Source organism: Chanodichthys erythropterus, chromosome 6, assembly GCF_024489055.1.
Source record: "Chanodichthys erythropterus isolate Z2021 chromosome 6, ASM2448905v1, whole genome shotgun sequence".
Taxonomy (NCBI): domain Eukaryota; kingdom Metazoa; phylum Chordata; class Actinopteri; order Cypriniformes; family Xenocyprididae; genus Chanodichthys; species Chanodichthys erythropterus.
In genome coordinates, this window is record NC_090226.1 from 16350968 (window position 1) to 16375011 (window position 24044).

General features: G+C 36.3%; 1 protein-coding gene across 1 annotated transcript in view; it reads right to left on the reverse strand.

The window, feature by feature from the left end:
• The window catches only part of cadpsa (Ca2+-dependent activator protein for secretion a), a 161661-nt gene that overhangs the window by 39348 nt on the left and 98269 nt on the right, over positions 1–24044 (reverse strand). Inside the window, exons 15-21 of the mRNA XM_067387336.1 lie at positions 18274–18375; positions 17885–17948; positions 17581–17704; positions 13221–13289; positions 7053–7159; positions 6763–6792; positions 4111–4267 (exon numbers count right to left, since the gene is read on the reverse strand). Of these exons, the coding sequence (XP_067243437.1) occupies positions 4111–4267; positions 6763–6792; positions 7053–7159; positions 13221–13289; positions 17581–17704; positions 17885–17948; positions 18274–18375 (653 nt within the window). The remainder of the gene's footprint in view (positions 1–4110; positions 4268–6762; positions 6793–7052; positions 7160–13220; positions 13290–17580; positions 17705–17884; positions 17949–18273; positions 18376–24044) is intronic.

The window sequence follows — 24044 nt, forward strand, 5'->3', positions numbered from 1 at the left end:
GCCCTAGCTTTGCTCTGTCCCGTCCGCGCTCTGCGCGTTTACGTGGACAGAACGCGAAGCTTTAGGACCTCAGATCAGCTCTTCATCTGTTACGGAGGCCAGCAGAAGGGAAAGGCTGTCTCCAAGCAGAGGATGGCCCACTGGATAGTGGATGCCATCGCCTTGGCGTACGAATCCCAGGGCGTGCCTTGCCCGCTCGGGTTGAGAGCCCACTCCATCAGAGGGGTGGCTTCTTCCTGGGCGCTGGCTCATGGCGCCTCGCTGACAGATATCTGTAGAGCTGCGGGCTGGGCGACACCAAACACGTTCGCTAGGTTTTATAGCCTACGTGTAGAGCCGGTATCCTCACGTGTACTCGCATCCTCTAGTCGGTAGACGTGTTGTACCCACTCTAAGTGTCGGCTTGCAATGCCATTCCCGCCACTGGCCGGATACGTGCATACTTTCACTCCAGTCGTGTTCCCCGCTTGGCGAACCCTGTCGAGTTCCTCCGCCTCCCCCTTCGGCTCGGACATTGCGGAGTGTCTGATGCCAGGCCTACATCCGTCACTGACGCTGTCTGTTGGCTGGGGCCCATATGTCGTGACCCCTCTACGTGAGCGGTCCCATATGTGTATTTTCCACGGTTTAAAACTCCCTACGGGCCGAGTCCGTGTCTTTCCCTTAGCAGAGCCAGCTCTGCTGTCACCTGTCAGATGAGTCTCCCCCTAACCAGGTGGAGCCATCCCAGGGACTCCATATGCGTACTGCCCCCCCGGGCCAGTCCATGTGTGTATTCCCACGTAAACTCCTCCCCCATTGGGTAGGTAGTGGTTTCCGCAGCGTCCCTTCGGGTTCGCTTTCCCCAGTGTGTCTAGTTTACTTAGTGGGTAGTGGTTAGACAGCAGTAGACTCTCTCGGTGTAAGCTCGCCCCCTTCACCGCCAGCCGGTGCCATGGGCGGCTGAGCTTGTGCTGGGCACTGGAAGGGGTTTCGTAACTGTGGCGCTTTAGTTGGGATCCCAATTCATCGGTCACTACTGACGTACGTCGAACGTGACCGACTGAAAGGGAACGTCTCGGTTACGTATGTAACCCTCGTTCCCTGAAGGAGGGAACGGAGACGTACGTCCCGTCGCCACAGTTTCTGTACCCTCGCTGTAGTGCGGACACCAGTTGTCTCCTCAGCGAAAAACAGAGTGCGATTGCATCTGCTTCCTATTTATATACACCTGTCGGGGGCGGTGCGCATTATGCAAATATCGCACGCCAATTCCATTGGCTTGTTTTAGTTTACACGAAGATGATAGGGCTCTCTAAGCGATATCCCAATTCGTCGGTCACTACTGACGTACGTCTCCGTTCCCTCCTTCAGGGAACGAGGGTTACATACGTAACCGAGACGTTTTTATTATAAATGATTTATCTGGCTTTTTTTTTTTTTTTTTAATTCACGAGTCCTCGTAATCTTAATCAAAATAACTTCCCCTCCCTCTTGCAGTGACATCTCTTTTCTTCTCTTAAGATTCATGTCGACTTTAACTTTCTCATAAATTCAGTTTTTGTAAAAATTAAGGAAAAGGAATGTGATTATTTATTGTCTTCTCATCCATGCTATGGAAATGGTTCAGATATATAAAAATAGCTATACCTTTCATGCTCCACTGAAAAAATGCTGGGTTAAAAACAAGCCAAGTTGGGTTGAAAATGGAAAAAAACCCAGTGATTGGGTTGTTTTAACCCAGCGGTTGAGTTAAATATTGGCCCAACATGCTGGACAGTTTTATTTAACCCAATTATTGTTTAAAAATTACTATATGGCTGGCTTAAAATGAACCCAAAATAGGTTGGTAATTAAAAATCAGACACATAATTACTAGAGGCAACAATAATAATCAAAAGGTGAAAATGTATTAATAAGCAATTAAATAAATGTTTATTGTTGAATTATTATTCATTAAACTTACTAATAAATGTTAATTTCCAGCATATTTGGGGTTCATTTTAAGCAAGCAATACAATAACACTACCCAGCAGGTTTAACCAACCTTTGGGTTAAAACAACCCATTCACTTTGTCGGTTTGTCCATTTTCAACCAAACTTGATTTGTTTTTAACCCAGCATTTTTTAGAGTGCAGGTTAATTTTGCGTTAGGTAAAAGTTTCTCAGATATATATCTAATAGCTCATTACAAAAAATAAAAAAAAAAACACTTGGATTTGTACTTCTAATGCTCTAAAAAAATTAATTGACAATGTGTACTACATTGGTTGAAAGTGCCTCATGTTTTAGCATAAGATGACTAAGCATAGTAGTAGTCATAGCATCTCTATTTCTCTCACTCTGTTCTCTCTTACTATCTCTCCCTCTATACTCAAGGTCGATCATTCACAGTAGGTGCCATGTTTGTTTGCTTCCCTGATTGCTCTGTTCCAATTAGCCATTTGAGCGGTGGTGGTTGTACACTTGGCTGTGTTTGTCCGCAAGCGAGTGGCCGGGGCAGTGGGGTCTCCCAGGCTCCTCTGTTTTAGACCTCATTAGCAGCATGAATAGCTTCTGCTTTAGCGCCTGTCTGGTGTTAAGGCTATTTCATGCCTAGCTCAGTGCTACAGGCACAGGACAATAGTGACCTTCCATGCTGAATGTCCTGTTCCACAGATGTAGTGCATGCTGTAGGCTGTCACTTGATGGTGTTTGCTTGTGTTTGTGTTTATGTGAGTGTGTGAGGAGGCCAGGGGGAGTTGATGTGTGTCTCTGTGTTGTAGTGAGGAGTAATATGTGTGTGTTTATGGGGCGCTATATGGTGTTAAAACTGGTGCATCAGTTTTAGTTTTGTGTCTGAGAAGAGCTCTCTAATGAAAAAGGTAGTTTTTCTGGTGTTTTTCTGCTGGAATGCTGAATTATAATAGACCATCTATAAACATCTATAAAAGACTATCTTTGTTCTCTTCTTTAAAAGTGAATAAATAAATAAAAAAATGAAAACATAAGTAAAACAAACTGCCAAATAAACAAACAAAAATATAATCAAGGAAAACATTTTTAAAGTTTGTGGTAGTGGCTAAAAGTGATGTCCGGCAAGGGAAACTTGACATCTTCAACCTTTATTCAAATATTATAAAGATTTTGTAAGCATATTATGTTGTTGTGCTTGGAGTCTATTGTTTTATTTGTGATAACACAATTAAACATGTCAAAATGTAAGGGACATAAAAACAAAATATACATTTTCTTTTGCATATAGTAAAATAAAACCTATAGTTTTTAACCCTTTTTTGTCAGATAAATATCTTAACCAAGTGTAGTGTTTTGTTCTTCCCCCATATTTAAAATATTATATAATGGTTTTTATACTGTACAAACTATACATTCTATTCCCCTACACTACCCCTTACCCCTAAACCTACCCATCACAGAAAACATTCTGCATTTTTAAATTTTTAATCAAATTTTTTTTAACATTGTTTAGTATGTTTTTAAAGCTATTTTAAATATTAGGACTCATGAAATGTCCTCATATTTCATATTCACGTCGTAATACCAGTGTAATACCCATATCATTGTATAAATTTGTGTCCTCATAAATCACACACACACACACACACACACACACACACACTTTTATACATATACACACATACTCTTTTGCAGGCTCCACCTCGACCAGCAGAAAAAGCAATCAAATATCAAGAATAGGTTACCAGACAACAGCCTGTCAAGCTGTGCAAAGAATGCCACTAGGATAATTAGTCAACTGCAGCCCATGGCAGCGTGGCTTTAGCACCATGGACAGCACCCATTGACTTCAGTTCATTAGAGACGTGATAAGGCCTTGAGCAAACTCTTTACATTCAATGTGTTGGTTTGACCCCCTGCAGGTTTCACTATTTAGCCCTTAATTCTTCTATATTGTCTCTTTAATCTCTGCTTTATTTGCAATTTGTAAACTATTATATGCATGTAATATGTCTGGATTGCAACATCACAATTTTGCAATTATGGACTGTAGATATTGCAGTCTAAAAAGAATGTGTCTGACAGTCTATGAGACACAGATGCTGCCAATAGAAATGACCTTGTATTTAACTTAGAATATTCATTTAATAAGGCATGAAAATAACAAATACTTACAGTCAATGCGCAGGAAGTCATTGAGCAGCTGAAAGAGAGGGAAGCTGTCCCAGCTGTCTGGGGGTTGAACCTCCAGTGCCGCATCCATGTCCACAGCATATAGAGACAGAAACGTCTCAGCATGTTCAACCATCAGATCTGACCACCACGCAAATGCCTGCAGCGAGAGAAAGTAAAATCATGTAATAATAAAGACCTAAAAAAAAGCACAGCTCATCATAGTTCATGTCTAATTCACATACACTGATTTAGATTTAAACAACATCCTTATTTACTTCACATTTTGCAGATGTGAATGTTCCCACAAGTCCATGCACAAGAATTTATGCCCTTGTAACAGAGAAATTCCCAGCATGCAGCAGCAGCAGTGATTAGCAGCACAATCTCAGTCGTTAGTATTATTTATCTGCTCAATTCTGTTTAATTATGTGAGATTCCTCTGCTGCTGATCCAGCTGTGCTGCTGTGAGTAACACATCTGGTCTGTATATATATGCACCAAGCGTGTTAGACAAAATGAGAAGTTGATGTAAATCATGGCTTTCTCTCCTTTAAAAAGCATGCTGTTGTCACTGACCACTCAAACAAACCTTTCATACCAGTATGCTTTTGCTTTATTGCAACACCTCTCCCAAAAAACACAGAGAAGTGCATTTTTGTAATAGAGTTTAAAATTTGTAGTTAGAGCTGGTAAGTGAAGCTAGCAGACCAAACCAAGCTGAAAGACACAGAACAGAGGAGAGTTTGGAGATAATTGGGGTTGTGCAAGGGTGAAAATGAGACCAGTCTCATTTTCATTGAGGTTTTTTAGGGGGTCTGCTTCCACAGGTGAAGCACCATCCCCCTCGTGCTTGTGGAAACAAGCCACTTGCTCAACGCTCCACGGGGACAGCTGACCAGGGGAAGGATGGGGTGTCCAAGCAGAGAGGGGGAGGGAAAAGGTGGAAATCCCTCCATCCATGGTGCAGGGGCTGCGACATGCACATGGAAGGGGGCTCTAGGGTCTACATACCTCTTTACCCTGTCCAATGTTTCCCAGCCAACAAACAAGTAATAAAAAACAGTGAGAGTTATGTGAGTTTTTTGCTCTGTATTTGAGTACTTTATTATCATAAATCTTTCAGCATTAAAGGGCTTTAAAATGCAGTTGGAAAACATTACGATTATAAGAAAACAGTTAAGAATGATTGATCAAAAGGAAGCAAATAAATAATTACATTTAAAAAATTCTTATGCTTAAGACTGTTTGGTACACATGAAAAGAATCTAGGTTTTGTCTCTGTGCAGTTGTCACTGGTGCTTTAAAAATGACATATATATGTACATCCATTAAATTTACCAGATTTATTCAATGATTTTGTGCATGTATTATGTTGCATATGTGTATATATTTGAACATGCAATTTCAGTGGCATGATAAATGACTGTACTATGTAAAATACCATAAATAATCCCATGCATTTTAGTGGACATGTTTAATAAAATGGTTTTATGTGCTTAAAGGGAGAATTCACCCAAAAATGAATAATTCTGGTGAGTAAATCATGATTATGCTGTTCCAAACCTGAAGCCATTTCAGGCAGATTTTAATAATCTCTTTTTAATAATCTTTTTAAAGTCCATATAATAAAAGTCAGTGTGACCAAGACCCCACTGACTTTCATTGTACAGAAAACAAACAAACAAACACACTGATACATTTTTCAAAATATCTTTGTGTTCTTAGTGACTTTTGGGTGAACTATTCCTTTTAATGGTTTAGTGAGCCTGGCACCAGAAGTACAAAACAAACCAAAAACAAACCAAAACCAAACAAACCAAACCAAACCAAACCAAACCAAAACAAAACAAAACAAAACAAAACAAAACAAAACAAAACAAAACAAAACAAAACAAAACAAAACAAAACAAAACAAAAAACAAAACAAAACAAAACAAAACAAAACAAAAACAGCAAAACAAGTCTGTCAATATCTTTGTGTTCTTAGTGTCTTTCGGGCAAACTATTCCTTTTAATGGTTTAGTGAACCTGGCACCTGAAGTGTAAAACAAACAAACAACTACAAAAAAAAAAAAAAAAAAATGCAAAACAAGTCTGTTAGAATAACAGACTGAAAATAAACTGAAATGAAGATGAATGTATTTCACATAAAAAGAACAACTGTATTAATTTTGTCCATTGACTTTGATGCCTTGAATCTGTAATGTATTCAGTCAATGTGACAGTAATTTCAGTTCAGTCAAACTGAAGATGAATAGCCAGTTTTACACTCTATCTATCTATCTATCTATCTATCTATCTATCTATCTATCTATCTATCTATCTATCTATCTATCTATCTATCTATCTATCTATCTATCTATCTATCTATCTATCTATCTATCTATCTATCTATCTATCTATCTATCTATCTATCTATCTATCTATCTATCTATCTATCTATCTATCTATCTATCTATCTAATCTGAATCTTAATTTCAATGAACTAAACTGAACTGAACTGAACTGAAATTAAATACATCCTGATTTGCTATGCCCATGTAATGCCTCTTCCAGGGTAGACCAGATCATGAGGCTGGCATGCAAGAGCAGGGTACGGCACTGATGACAGCAATAATAAAAATAAAATAAAATAAACAAAAAATACTGTACCGCCTGACATCCCGTACTTGGACGTGTAGCCTGCAGAGCACATAATTTAAAAACACAAAACACATATATTCTGCTTTTGAATGTCAGAGGATGACGGCTGCCCTAGTGGGAAATGCTACCTAAACAGTGCTAGCAGCCATTGAGGAAGTTAGTTAAGGTTAAAAACATTTTTAAGAGTTGTTTTAGTTCTGAGTTCTCATTATGCAAGCGGCATTGCCTGACGCATTTCTTTTCATGCATGTGTATTTAAGATTGTATTGTGTCTAACACGTTATGTCTGGTGCACTCACCTCTGCATGATGTTCCTCATTCTGCTGGAGCACCTCTATGACCAGCTCGGCCAGACGGAGTGTATCCTCAAGCTTTTTGGCAGGGGTGACTAAGCGTCCTACATTTTCTGAGGCACAAAGGTACAACAGTTAATATGGACATACAGACAAACACATGCATGGAAAACACTGGACTTTACTCAGCCTGCCTGATGCCTAAAGTAAATTGCATTTGTGACTTTTAAACTTAATATGTACTGTTTACAATGCAGAAAAAAAAAATGTTTAACAACGCTGGTGGTAATTTAAAAGTATTTAATTTAAATCCTTCTTTAAAGAATGTCACTTCATAAGCATATTTGCTATGAAGGCAAAAACTTTAGATGACAATTAAAATAACAGAGGAGGTAAGAGATGGGTAAAGTTCTGGGTTACGTCTATATTTTTATTTGAATTTCATAAATGTTCTCTCTGGGAAAAAAATAACTGACTTAATGAACCACAAATTAGCTGCTGCATATATCAGCTCTGCTGTCTTAGTTAACGACTTAGCATAATCTTGACACTCTGTCAACACTCAGCTCTGTAGACATGAACCATAATGAGTCAATAAAGAGCAATGCAAATATAATGAGTCAAACCAAGGAACTGAGGAAAAAGAAAGGATAAAAACGACAACAAATATGTTATAGTCATCATGCATAATGTTCAGCACATGCAGGAATTTATGTCTTCTAATTTCCTACCTCTCTTTGTCAATACAAGCGAGCAGCACCTCTCTCTTAAACATGTCATACTTAAATGTACCCTTCATTGTCTATCTCATCTTCAGCACTACAAAGATTTCATCTGCCAGTTGATGACATGTAGAATGACAGGAATAATTAAAACATTGTTTTAATTGTAAAAAGAAATCATATACTAGTTTACAAACATATGATCAGAGGTCTTCTTTAGCATGATGAATACACACAATATGAGGAAAAATTGTTCATTATCGTTGGTTAAGGATGGGATTGCAAACTAAAGAGACAATTATGAGACCATGGTTTATGGATACATGTTTTTATATCTCATAACGCTTCAATATTGGCTGAGAGGGTGCTTAGACATTTTTTGTTTTGGGGTAATTTTTATTTGTCTATCTGGTTTTGAACAAAGATTTGTTTGTGCTCTTGCTCTGTCAATTTTTAAGATCTTTGAGCATGCTGTTATTTGACTGTGGGAAATGTGGCACTTTGATGGAGGAACACAAAGACAGACGAACTAGGAAGCAAATTCATTTGCTGTGTGACGAATGTCAAAACAATTAACATCATTTTGAAGAGTCACACCCCCCTCTCAGTCAACAGAGCTTTCATCACTAAAAACAAAGCACACGCCCCCTGATTGTGAATTAACCCGCTGACCTTTCTTCTAATTGTATCTCAATCATCTTCAGCTCCCTCAATAAGACTGAAGACTTTCAAAAAAAGAAAGAAAGAAAAAAAGTAATATTTGTGGCCTTTTAAAGGGTTACTGTCCATGCAGGGACGAAATGTCATGCAGTAGTGCAACATCAGGTACTTCAATAGCAGAATGCATTAGCATTTTGACAATTGGATTACTATGTCTGAAAAACATCCAAAGAATAATCTTGGTTTAGATCATTTGAAATACCTGATTTTCCTAATTCAAGACATTTTAGAAATGAGGGGTTTCTAAACCATAACATCTACTGTAGTTTGTAGATTAACTATACGTGTTTTCCTGATATTTTTGTAAAGGTTTTGGAAACCAACACACAATGACTGTCATGTCACCATATTCACTCCAATGCAAAATCAGCAATATGATGTGAACTGAAAAATTATTAACAGTGCATCAGTATTGCTATTTGACACATTAGAGATTTTTCTGTAACACTTTACAATAAAGTTCAATTTTTTAACATTAGTTAAATGCAATTGTAGTATTATAAAACAAGCAATGAACATTATTTTTTAAAACATTTCTTAATATTGGTTAATGCAAAATGTATATATATATATATATATATATATATATATATATATATATATATATATATATATATATATATATATATACACATACACACACACACAGGTGCTGGTCATATAATTAGAATATCGTGAAAAAGTAAAATTTTTTATTGTAAATTATTTTAAAAAATGAAACTTTCATTTATTCTAGATTCCCTACATGTAAAGTAAAACATTTCAAAAGTTTTTGTTGTCGTTGTTGTTGTTGTTGTTGTTGATTAGAGCATACAGCTCATGAAAGTCCAAAATCCAGTATCTCAAAAATATTAGAATATTTACATTTGAGTTTCATTAAATGACCATAACTACAGTATAAATTCCGGGTATCTCTTGTTCTTTGAAATCACACTAATGGGGAAGACTGCTGACATGGCAATGGTCCAGGTGACAATCATTGACACCCTCCACAAAGACAGTAAGTCACAAATGGTCATTACTGAATGTGGTGGCTGTTTACAGAGTGATGTATCAAAGCATATTAAATGCAAAGTTGACTAGAAGGAAGAAATTGGGTAGGCAAAGGTGCACAAGCAACAGGGATGACCACAAGCTTGAGAATACTGTCAAGTAAAGCCGATTCAAACACTTGGGAGAGCTTCACAATGAGTCAAATGAAGCCGGGGTCAGCGCATAAAGAGTCACCACACTCAGACATCTTCAGGAAAAGGACTACCAAGCCACTTCTGAAACAGAAACAACATCAGAAGCATCTTACCTGGGCTAAGGAGAAAAAGAACTGGAAAGTGAACAGTGGTCGAAATTCCTCTTATAAAATTCTTATATAATTCCTATATATAATTCCTCAGATAAAAGTAAATTTTGCATTTCATGTTGAAATCATGGTCCCAGAGTCTGAAGGAAGACTGGAGAGGCACAGAATCCAAGCTGCTTGAAGTCTAGTGTGAAGTTTCTGAAGTCAGTAATGATTTTAGGGGGGCTGTGACGTCGGCTGGTGTTGGTCCATTGTGTTTTATCAAGTGCAAAGTCACTGCAGCCATCTTCCAGGAGATTTTGGAGCACTTTATGCTTCCATCTGCTGACAAGCTTTATGGAGATGCTGATTTCCTTTTCCAGCAGGACTTTAGCACCTGCCCACAGTGCAAAAACCACTTCCAAGTGGTTTGCTGACCATGATATTACTGTGTTTTATTGGCCAGCCAACATGCCTGACCCCTGAATCTATGGGATATTTTCAAGAGAAAGATGAGAAACAGTCGATCCAACAATATACAGATGATCTGAAGGCTCAATAGTGCCTCAGCAGAGCCACAGGATGATCACTTCCATGCCACACTTCACTGATGCTGTAATTTGTGCTAGGAGCAAGTCATTTGCTGTATTATGTGCTGCCGACCAAGTATTGAGTGTACAAATTAACATACTTTAAAGAACTTGAAATTTTCTGTTCTGAAAATCCATTTTTTGATTGATCTTATGAAATATTCTAATATTTTGAGATACTGGATTTTGGACTTTCATGTATGCTCTAATCATCCAAATTAAAAAAAAAAAAAAAACTTTTGAAATGTTTTACTTTACATGTAGGGAATATAGAATATATGAAAGTTTCATTTTTAAAAATAATTTACAATAAAAAAATGAACTTTTTCACGATATTCTAATTATATGACCAGCACCTGTATATGTATATATATATATATATATATATATATATATATATATACACACACCATTTAACCAGTTATAATCTAATGTTCTTTGAATAAACATGAATTTCTTATGAATAACAGTGTATTGTACTGTATAGTAATATATATGCTATATATTTTAATATATAGTAAATATATTAAATATATATGCATTAATTCATGTTAAAGGATTGAATTCTACAGTAAAAGTGTTACTGTTTTTTCTTAATCACGCACTTGGTGCAGAGAGAGTATCACTTTAATCATAAATAACACAGGCTAATAATCTGCTTTATTTTAGGAAAGAATTAAAGAAATACTCACTCTGCATGTTCCATAGACTGGTAATGCATACATAATTCACATTCAGCTCTTACCAGCTCATGGAAAATGCATCTTCATCATTTGGATGCGATGTATAGACTGAAGGAGACATTGGCATAACGTTGTCACAACATTCCCACGGTTATCTTAATGTCTGCAAATTGTGCCATGCGAATGCTGTGAGTAGGTTATGTTTTGAACTGGGGAAGGGCAGGGCTGTTTTAAGATGAGTTTAATAGTAAGTCAGACAAAAGATGTCACCTGGATCCTTCTGATCCTTCTGAGATTTCTCTACTAAAAAGAAAAAGAGAAACGGGAAGGAAGAAAGAAAGGGAAAGAGAAAAGGAAGAAGTGGTCAGCTTTCATATTGTTTCAGATGTTAGATCTGATGGGAAGTAGAGAGAGAAGGAAGAAAAGAAAGAAAGAGGCATTTAAGGACAGGACTGTCTAACCCCGAAAGACCTGCAGCTCACTGTCATTCCACAAGGGATTGCGTGAAAGAAATTCTACAAGAGTGGCCATGTTACGCTGGAAAAACACACCTTTTAAACAGGGGTGTAAAAGTACAGAGAAATTATATTTAACTTTAGTATTAAACTTTAGCATGAGACTTCAGTATTAAAAGTTAGAAGAGTAGTTATTTTATAGTAAATAATAATGTGATGAAATTTATATCCTCAAAATATTTATCTGAAATTCTCAAAGTTTAAATTCAGCAGCAGTGGTGATCACTGGATATAATTAAATTGATTAACTAAAACTATTGCTTGAAAGGCTATTTGAGACATCTCTTCAAAAACAAGAATAACCACATACAAATTAATTGTGTTGGCTATTAAAGTTAAAATGATTTGATTGGTTTTGTTGGCTTGGTATGACAGACAAGAAATATACACTGCCATTTAAATGTTTAGACAGTTCTGTAAGATTTGGTGGTTGTTTGTTGTGCGTAATGCGTCCTTCCTAAATACTTTTATTTAGGAAGGACGCATTAAATATCCAAGTAACCATATTGACTTTTACATTGTTACAATATTATTTTTTCAAATAAATGCTGTTCTTTTGAAATTTCTATTCAAAGAATCATGAAAAAAGCATAAGGATTTCCACAAAGATATTAAGCAGCACAACTGTTTTCAACATTGATAATAATAGGAAATGTTTCTTGAGCACCAATTAAGCATATTAAATTGATTTCTGAAGGACCATGTGATAAAAAAAAATGATGCTGAAAATGCAGCTTTGCATCACAGGAATAAATTACATTTTAAAGTATATATAAAACAGAAAACTATTATTTGAGTTGTTTATTATTATTTATATTAGTCAAATAATAAAGGCACCAAACATTTGAAAGGTAGTGTATTCTGTTTTTCTATGAGGACAAATTTAAACCATGATCTGTGAAATATGTACTTACTACTTTTTACTATTTAATTTAGATTTTCAGGGCACAAAGTATTTTTTCTCTTGGAAAATTCAGTATGAGTACATTCAGTAAAATGGAAATTCCTGTAAAGTAAGACATACAAGTACTTTACACCCCTGCTTTTACAATCTTACACCAGAAACATATCTGAAACCAAGTTTGACCCAAAACAGAAATAATAAACCAAATCATAAACAGAAAAACAGTGAAGAACCACAGTGATCAGCTGCTGGAGTTGATAACAGACCAAAAAAAAAAAAAAAAAAACATACAGTACTCATGGTTGAAAACATGATTAGAAACACGATGACTCCAAAAGCTGTGTCAGAATCCCTGTTTTGTTCCTAGGTTGAAGAGGATTTGAATTATTTATCTTCACCTTGTACCTGACCAGTACTGGCACATGTTGATAAAAAGACATAGGTGGGGAGGAGTGACTTACACAAAAGCAAAGTAAAAATGCATTCAAGTCACAAACAGAAAGAACAGCTGCCACACTGACTCAGCTGGACAGGATGGTCTGATCACAGCGACAGGAAGACCTGTGGCTGAATCGCTCAACCTAAGATTCAAGCGACACACTTAAAAAAAAAAAGGCAAGCAGACTACAAGCAAGAAAAGAGGATGTTGCCGCTAAGGGCATGAGGGAACAACTGTTTGTGAAAGTGCTCAAAAACTGGGGGAAAAAACGAAATGGCGGGGTGGCGGAAGTGATGGAGTGGCTCCAGATAAGCAGGGTACTCACGAATGGTTAAATCCATCACTTGTGACGCCAAACAGAAGACAGGATGCTCATACATTTCTCTCTTTTTCCCTATAAAAGAGGATGGGGGCATGCAAGAGCAAGGGGTCAGAGGAGAAAGAGAGAGAAAGAAGCACAACGGCTGCATGTGCACTAAGGGGCTTTTGACCAAATCTACTTGCATGCAAAGTTGCCTGGCAGGGTTGATAAAAAGCCTTTAGCAACTATTAGAAATCAGTCATGATCTGTAGGTCAGTATGCATGAGGCTAGAGGAAAATGGTCTCAATACTCAGCTAAAGCAAGCCTGAAAACAACATAATTTGTGATTATTGAGTGTTTCTGGATAATTCTCTTTCCTAGGCAGTTTGTTTATTCTTTGATTTTAGGATGTTACAGTTAAGCCTGAATTTCCAACTCAGTGTATGAACAAAAACTTAAAATGAAAATTTTTTGCTCTATAAACTCCTTCACATTGAGTCCAAAATATGATATTGTAACAGTATGTCACTACCGAAAAGTTTGGAATAATTGTTTTTTTGTTTTGTTTTGTTTGTTTTTTTTTAATTTCAAAAAAATTCTCTTATGCTCACCAAGGCTGCATTTGATGAAAATGACAGTAAAATGTTGTTTATAACACTATAAATGACTTAACTGTCACTTTTAATCTATTAAAGACTGCAGACTGCTGAAAATTCAACTTTATAATCACAGGAATAAATTACTTATAAAAAACAATTGTTAAATTCTATTAATATTTTACAATATTATCATTTTACTTTTTTTAATCAAATACAGGAAAATGCAGCGTTGGTCAGCATAAGAGACTTCTTTCAAAAAATTTTAATCATACCAAACTTTTGACAAGTATGAACTATTTTTAGAATGACAAAAACGTTGCGTTGGACACAATTAGTTTTGGTGCAAAAAAATTTTTGTGAACATTTCGGTTTGGTTTGGTCACTTCAGACTTACTAGGTTTCATTTATGGACAATTCTGTTGATGTCTACCATTAGTCTAGCATTTAAGTTACTCCAGCTGAAAGTTTTGGTCTCTGGAAAGACTTTTTTTTGGGGATGTGCTGCAAACTCATGGTCAGTTTGGGTTAGTAGTACAAAAGTCACATTCAGTTTAGTGTTCAGCAATCATAAGGTCAATAGGGAACAACACAGACATCATCTGGCTAACAGATACTAAGGGCCTCTCCTTCAGTATCTGCAGTGCCCAGTCATATTTCTTCATGGACATGGACGGTCACTGAAAAATAATTGGAGAAAAGCAAATTCCAGACAAAATTAAAGCATTTGTCCAATCAACATGGCTGTTATTTGACATCAAAGACCACCTGTGTGTGAGCCACAGTGTTGCTGTCCATATCCATGAAAGAAACCGTCTCACTTGCAACACACAATGTGTGTTGCTTGAGTGGGCAATCCCAGCTTTGCACTGTATATTGGCTTCTCAAACTGGCTCAGCAAGAGAGGGCTCCAAATAAGAAGAAAAGCCAATAAACAAGAGGAAAGCGCAGAGGGAGGGAGGGAGCAGAAAGAAAGAAAGAAAGAAAGAAAGAAAGAAAGAAAGAAAGAAAGAAAGAAAGAAAGAAAGAAAGAAAGAAAGAAAGAAAGAAAGAAAGAAAGAAAGAAAGAAAGAAAGAAAGAAAGAAAGAAAGAAAGACACTAGTAAAAAGGCAGTGATTCTGCAATAAACATATGAAGCAGGGGAGCCGGAAAGGTGATGAAGAGCTGGAAAGGAAAAGAATATTTGTTGCTGTAAAGTAGTTTTAGACCTTAAAGCTAAACCACAGGAAAGAGGCGAACATCCACAGAGGGCAGCGAGAAACCATCAAGCAGAGCAATGTGGCACTGAGGCCAGGGTTTGAGAAAAGGGAATTGAATGCATTTTTACATACTTCTAGAAACAACTAAAACAAACCTGCACCAACAAAACCTATTCAGAAAGCAAGGGATGGGTCTAAAGTCCAGGATGTAATCATATAAACATTTTATTCAAATAAAAAATAATTAAACAAAACATATCATTAGTATTATTAATAATAATGATAATGTATAGAAAATTATTATTATCAATACAATGTATTTGTATAAAAAAAAAAAAATGCAAAAAATAACATACATTATCAGGGCTTGACATTAACTTTTTTGCTAACCAGCCACTGTGGCTGGTGTTTTTCCAAAGTTACAAGCCACTCAACATTTTCACTGGCCACAATTTTGTCATTGATACCATGGGGAAAAATGGCCATATAGATATTTGTAATATTATCTTAATTATTAATAATTTATATTATTAATATATAAAATATATTAAAGGGTTAGTTCACCCAAAAATGAAAATTATGTCATTAATGACTCACCCTCATGTCGTTCCAAACCCGTAAGACCTTTGTTCATCTTCGGAACACAGTTTAAGATATTTTAGATTTAGTCAGAGAGCTTTCTGTCCCTCCATTGAAAATGTATGTACGGTAGACTGTCCATGTCCAGAAAGGTAATAAAAACATCATCAAAGTAGTCCATGTGACATCAGAGGGTCAGTTAGAATTTGTTGAAGCATCGAAAATACATTTTTGTCCAAAAATAACAAAAACTATGACTTTATTCAGCATTGTCTTCTCTTCCGGAATCCTGTCCATTGAATTGATTCCATTGAATTGATTCCATTGAATCCTTTCATCTGTCGGCATTGGTAATGCACTTTTACGTCGCCATGGTTGTTTTTGGCGATTAGGACATCTGCATTTTCAATGGAGGGACAGAAAGCTCTCGGACTAAATCTAAAGTATCTTAAACTATGTTCTGAAGATGAACAAAGGTCTTACGGGTTTGGAACGACATGAGGGTGAGTCATTAATGACATCATTTTCATTTTTGGGTGAACTAACCCTTTAATATTATCTTAATTTGGCTGCAGGTATATTAGGCTGCTGTCACTTTAAGACCTGACACACTGATCCATAATACTGTTACACGTGCGTTTTCTTTCTCAACTGTTTACGTTCACTTAAACCTTAACTGACTGTGTTTACATGAATACTTACCAAGACCGGCATTTTGACAATACTTTGTGTGTATTTAACTGTTTAAGCTCAATAAGCAGCAAAATAGAACTCAGTTTAGTACTGAGAGGTGGCGCAGAACCTGATTTTGCTGAGTTCAACATTTTTGTTGATCCTGGAACAACATTCAAATCAACCAATCAGATTTGATGGGAAAGTTTACAGATTATGTCAATTTTAGGCTTAAAATCATGAATTGGTGCTTCTACATAAGTGTTATTCATCTATAATTTCTCTCTGATTTTTGGGATAACTTATGGGTAGGATTAGGTTTAGGGGTAGGAATAGGGTTAAGACTAATATTTCAGACTGGAATGTTGTTCCAGGATCAACAAAATATGTTGACCCAGGAATGCATCTAACTCAGCAAATTCAGGACATGCGAGAGGTGGCTTTATGTGCCTGCACTTTGGGTGTGAGCACAAAATCTGCGGGAATGAGTAAAATTATGCACAATACACTCAATCCCATGCCGAAATTCAAGCCCAACACCAACAATATTCATCCGGAGCTAATGAAACAAGTGAGTAAACAAGTGAGGTTTGTGTGACAACTTGCAGCTGGTATCATGTATCTGGTATTCTGCGGAAAATGAGTATTGGAAGAGTTTAACATATTTCCGTATTGATATGTATGAAAGAATCAATATTTTTTTTCACAACAAGACATTGCAATTAGTTTTTCAGATGCCCTATACTACAAATGAAAAATGTATATGTTATATATAATATTCAACCCGCCAAAGTGGCTATGGAAATGACTGCGTTACAAGCCACTGCTGAAATCCACCCGCATTTGGCGGGTTGGGGTGTTAATATCAAGCCATGTACATTATTTTTATTATTATATTTTAAAACCATCAGAAACTGTAATTTACTTTCCATATATTTCTCAAAGAATTCAGCTATTTAAAAAAAGAAAAAAGATATTGAAATAAAACACAAAACAACAACATTACCACTATCTGGATACTCAAACAAAACACATAGTACTGGAATATGTAGTGGTATTGCCAGCATCCTGTCAGCATTACACAGAACTAATAGGTCATAAGACAACATAAAAATCCATTACACACACCAACAGTTAATTACCGCTCCATTGTAAGCATTCCTATTATTACAAAAAAAAAAAAAAACATGAGTTGGCATTTCAGCACTGCATCTATGGAATTCTGGTTAGTTGAGCATCACTGTTGTATAGCACTGCTACTAAGAGAGGAAAAAGAAGTACTATACTATTGAAGAGAGGAGAAAAACTCTGTTAAACAGGAATATGTGCTTCCTACCTTCCACCTTGGCATACTCTGAGAGACGCTGGTAGTTCACTAAAGCTGCCTGCTCCAGACATTTACGGATCACTGCCTTCACCTCATCCTGAGGTACAGGTGTCACAATGTCCTTCATTAAGACCTACAAAACCAAATTAGAAATCAATATACGCTTTTGCTTCTAGGTCTGTTTTTACTTTGTCTAATATGCTTTTTTGATACACACACACACATATTAAAAATGACAACAGACATTTTTTATATACATATATATGTGGTGAAAAATCAGAGTACGGAGCATAAGATAAAAATGGCACCACACCCTTTCAAGCAGAGACAACGTTGCTTTTAAGGCTCCTTCTGGGCGTCCAAATGGAAAGCAATACCTTCAGAAAGAAAATGTATCAGTTTAAAACTGCTTGACAAATGAGCCATTACACATTCCCATATAAATTTGTTTGAAATAAATAAGAATATCCTGTTTCATCAAGACATCTAGTTATCACAACCAGTTTCACATTTACTTTACATGAACATTAATGCATTTAGCAGTTTCACACTACAGTCAAAAAAAAAAAAAAAAAAAAAAAAATATATATATATATATATATATATATATATATACACACACACACACCACATATTCCATTATTATCTCTAGCTGTTAATAAGGTGGTATAAGTGATAATGCGTAGATTGACAGTGATGTACCTGAAGTGTGTGATCTGGTTTTCGAGCAGCACGCGCAGTCGTTCTTTGATCTCTTCGAAATGTTCCTTCTCTTGTACCGAGACAGTACCGATTCCATCAGGCCTGAGGCGACACACACACACACACACACAAGAGTAGAAATGAATGCCACTGCTCCTTTCATTAGGGAAACAAGGGTCACAGAAACAAACATGAAGGGATCATGAACAGGCCAGACACATGAATATTATACTAGCACTATAAGTCATTTTCCATTTATGGCTGCCATGCTTAACTGTGCTGTTCAAAAGGTATGTGTTACTGAGAGATTCAGCTCAACTCTTTTAATTAACCACACAGATTATTACAGAGAGAAAAAAAATGTAAGAATAAGACACTATTTTTAACTTCTGAAAAAGCCTCAGCTTTTTATTTCAGTGTATTTGCATGTGCATACGTGTTCATTTGTGTAAATACTTTAGAGTTGATTCACTTTTGCATGCACTTGAGAGCAAAAATCTTATTCGCCAAAAATTTAGTTTTACCGTATACTTTCTGCTATGACTGACATAGCACTGTGCTATGTGTATGTTGCTATTTGTGCTATATGCATATTTAAAAGAGACATTTGGGTCAATTTTTTAGTGATCACTGCCCAGAATCAGTCTGTAAGATGTGCAAAACCACCGTGCATTGTAAACCGGATTCTTAAACAACGTAGTACGTCCAAATAAACAATGCTGTCAGTGGGTGCAATTCCTAGTGTGTATGCCTCAATGTGTATCTGTGAGTGTCATCCCCTCCTCAGGCAAGGCTTTTTGGAAGGGCCTAAACTCAGACCCCCTCCCTGTCTATGGTCAAATAGAGAGTCCTCCACAATACAAAGACATTGGCGAGGATTACCAGAGCCCCCTGCTACCAGCACTCAGGTCTTCAACCTCTCACCACATATACACTAACAGGTTTCTTATTGTGACTCTATAAGAGATAGAGAGAGGCTGTGGGAAACAGTTCACCTGATTTGTCAGTGCCACTCCTAAGCTTATTAGCCAAATTACCATGATGTCCATCATCACTTCTTGTTTTCTAAACGCACTTACGTTTTCAAAAACTGAAATTAAAACGCATATTTCACAATGCAATTGATCTATGTAAGCTAATCTATTAGATTTGAGAATTAAACGAGACACCTCTCACTGTCTGTCATGTCTAGATGAAGTATATAACAACGATATTTCTGAGAACAAGAAGAGGCGACCCAGTCACCGATCCCCCCCTCCAAAAAAAAACAAAAAAAACTAAGCGATGGACCCCGTCTGGTGTGCCAGCCATGGTGGTCCCCTCTGAAATCCCTGCCCCCCACCCCCCTTGCTTTTTCTCTGCTGTCCTTCAGCGTGTGCTGGTCTGACATGGGGAGTGGACTGATGAGGAGCGTGTCATGTCTCCTGCTCCTCAAACCGCTGTCACGGCGACCCGCGCCTCCACTGTCACATACACTCTGCTCACAGCCCTCCTTCCGTCTACCATGTCACAAACGATAAGGAGCCAGGCCCTTTGGTAACATTCTGCATGAGTGTGTGCGTGTTTGTGTGTTAAACTGCGTGCAGGTGACATACGTCGGCTGTGAGTGTGTTTCTGTTCTAGCTGTGTGTCACAACAAAACTGATTGATAAAAGACGGACCAGCAGATAAAAAAAAATCTGTTCTCTCTGTAAAAAAGAAAAAAAGACAAAAAAAAACACAAAACCACAAAAACACAACTACAAACACAAAAAATGTCATAAAACACACAAAAATACAAAACCACAAAAACTAAAACAGAAAAACAAACAAAAAATACAAAAAAAACAAAATCATTTTATCCACTCACAAAACAACAACAACATAAAACAAACAAACAAACAAAAAAACAGTATTGCCACGTTTTTTTTTTTTTTTTTTTTTGGACATTGGACCATGGTATTATTATCATTATTATTATTATTATTATTGGTGTTGTTGTTGTTGCTGCACATGTACATGTACATGGTAATAGCCTGCTATTCATTTAAGCACTTTAGACTTCTGTGATAGATGAATATGTCAATCATTCAATATCTAGATATCAAAAATGCCATAGTACTGCAATCACTGTTTTGTGGTACTTTTAAGGTGTTGTGAAGGTGTCATAAGAAATTAAACAAGAGCATAAGCATTTACGCATTTTCATATCCTTTTAAAAACACTACATAGCATCATGCATATTCATATTATTGTGTTATGAGACTAATATGGTTATCCAGATATGGTAATGGTGCAGTAGTATCTTGTCAAACAACATTAGAGATCCATAGTCGCCATCTGTAACACTTGTAGATGATTTGGCTTTAAATATATATATATATATATATATCAGAATAGGAATCTAATGCCAAGAGGTTCAGGTTGTGGGTCATGTCAGTTATAAAGAGCGTGGTTGGCTGGACGTGAGGTTTTGGCACTAGCAGACAGGCTGGAGTGAGGCCTTGGACAGTTTGTAAAGAGAGATGGAGAGACAGAGCAATGACCTGTCAACCTGTCAGCCATGACCTTAAGGCACCATCCATAGTGTCCCTCATCTCTCTCTCTTTACCCTGCATGTATCTCACTGGTTCGACACATGTCTATCACATTCTGTTTCCCTGCCTCACCCTCACTTCTCTTTCTCTCTCTCAGACAGATACACATTCACACATACGGTGGTGTCCAAAAGTCTGAGACCAGTCTTTCTTCTTAGAAATTCATTCCTAGAAAGTTAATAAACACCAAAAAAATTCTATTTGATAACACATCATATATATATAAATATATATATATATATATATATATATATATATATATATATATATACACACAACAACATTTGAACAGGATGAAGATATCACAATTCTTCTTATTTTGTTTAAATATCATTGTTTTTCATTTAGTACTGCCCTTCGGAAGCAACAGAAGATACTTGCATGTTTCCCGGAAGAAAAATTAAGTACAATTTACCTTGATATTCGAATTCAAAGGTTTTCACCCCTCTTAATGCATTGTGTTTCCTTCTGGAGCATCAGTGAATGTTTGAACCTTTTTTAATAGTTGAGTTTGAGTCCCTCAATTGTCCTCAGTGTGAAAAGATGAATCTCAAAATCATTCAGTCACTGCTGGAAAGAGTTCAAATATGCAAAGAAATGCTTGAAAACTGAAGAATCTGCAAGACCTGGAGGATTTTTCTGAAGAAAAGAGCTCAGTTTAACTGCTCAGGACAAACAAGGGACTCATGAACAACCATCACAAAAAAAAAAAAAAAAACAGTCATGGATCATCAGGTAAACACACACAGTATTGAGAATCAATGGTTCACATACTTATGAATGGGGTTATTTTAATAAATCCAGCTATTGCTTTGTCTTGTGAACTAAACGCAAACATCTTTTATGTAAAATATCTTACTCAGGACAATACTAAATAAAAAATAACATTCATCTCTTATTTTATAAACATTAATCATATTTTCACATATTCTGCAAGTGGTCCACTTACTTTTTCTTGCAACTGTATATATATATATATATATATATATATATATATATATATATATATATATATAACATTTCTTAAAGGTGACCTTACATAATGAACCATTATGTTTTTATTACCTTAGAATGAGCCATTTCTATCTACATAGACCATGGGTCCCCTTACCGCATGTTTCTACAGTAGCCTTAAATGGACAAACTGCTCTACAGAGCGCGTTTGCTTGGCTGGCTACTCATCTTTGTCCTGTGTTGGCTATCGTAGCTTCTCTATATTGCAGTTCGCAACATCACTGCTAGATGCCCTTTAAATTTACACACTGCACCTTTAAGGATAAAAAAGCTAATGCTGTAAACCAGGGGTCTCCAAACTCGGTCCTGGAGGGCCACTGTCCTGCAGAGTTTAGCTCCAACCAGCTCCAACGCACCTGCTTAAAAAAGTTTCTTGTATGCCTAGTGAGACCTAAATTAGCTGGTTCAGGTGTGTTTAATTGGGGTTGGAGCTAAACTTTGCAGGACAGTGGCCCTCCAGGACCGAGTTTGGAGACCTCTGCTGTAAACTATATACAGGGAGCCTTTCTTGCACATTACATGTAAACATATCTATGCAGATTGTCTGTTCTTTTTCTGCATTTTTTCCAGTAGTGGCAGTTGGCAAACAGCACTGCATTCCTTCTGGCTGTATGCAACGAACCGTGACGGTTTGGGACGAATAGATGTACAGTTACACCCCTAACATATATATATATAGTATATATATATATAGTATATAGTATAGTATATATATATATATATATAGTAATTAAAAAAATATTTGTATTAAATTACAAAAAGAATTGAAAAAGGCAAAAAGCATTTCACTAGTGGTCTCAGACTTTTAGACTGCATATAAAGCTGCTACTTTGGACATTCACAAATAATGAATAAGAATAAAATTACACACAATAGAACAAGTAATCTCACACACAGAAGAAAGAAGAAATCATTTAATTGCTGCTTTCCCTCACTTCCATCCCCCAGTTTCATATGTCGAGGGAGGGGCTTAACGCTACTCCACACCCAAAAGAGTGAGTTGCATTTACATTCTCACCTTCTGGGGCCTGTGAGCACCTGCGACTTTTTTCTCCAGACCTCCATGATTTTGTTCTCTTTCTTAGAGGGGGTCAAGGGCTCAGGGGGGGAGGGAAACAGAGAACTAAGCAGCTCGGTCTCTGACACGGGCCATTTTAGTAGCTCATTCACTCTTTGGCTTTATATCCCACACACACACACGCAGACAGTGACAAAGGTGTACATTCACAAAGGTTATCAGAAGATGGTGTGAGGGTACATGAGAAATAAAAGAAGAAGAGAAATAACATGAATCATGCAAATAATAATAAAAATAACCATGAGATTAAAAATACAGATTCAAACAAAAGTTAGACTAAAACAGAAAAGACAAAAACCTTCAGAAATAACAAATTTGAATACTAGACAAGAATACAATGAAAGTATAGGGTGAAAAAGAGGTGAATGGGGTCAGTAGTTTACTGTTTAGAAATAAGCCACATTTTTTCTCTCTTACAGGTCAAAAAAGACTTACCATTTAAAATGTTTAAATACAATGTCCAAATACTGTTGTTGTTTTTTTTTTTTTGTTTTTTTTTTTTGCTAGGACCAATTTCTCAATACTTAGGTCTCTTTTTTAAAACATAGTGATCACAGCCGCATTCTATGTGGGCTAAACTGTGGATTATTTATAACTGCTTTGGCACAAAATGCATTGAATGACAACATCTTTCAAATGACAAATTCTTTTCTCACTCAGACACAAACACCACCAAAGCTCTATCTACAGGCCAATTTGCACATTTACATACTCTTTTTAAACTTAAGTTCAAAACTTAGCATAATAAGTGAGTGACAAAGTGTGTTTGTTGGGTGAAACCTTTGCTAGTTTTATGGAAGAATAAGTTGATTTGAAACTTTGGAAGTTTCCGTGCATTTTGAATTTGAAATTTTTTATTTTAATTGATTTGAAAAAGTGAAAGTATTGAGAAATGGGTCCTAGTGATTGTAAAACAAACGAAAGAACAAACAAACAAACAAACAAACAAAAAAAGTAAATAAATACATTTTTGTATAATTATTGTTTTTTTATTTAATAAATCACATAATTAAATGTTTAATAATTATTTTCAATACAATTTTTACCTATAAAAGTATACATTTCTATATATTTGTTATATATATATTTTAAATATATTTGTA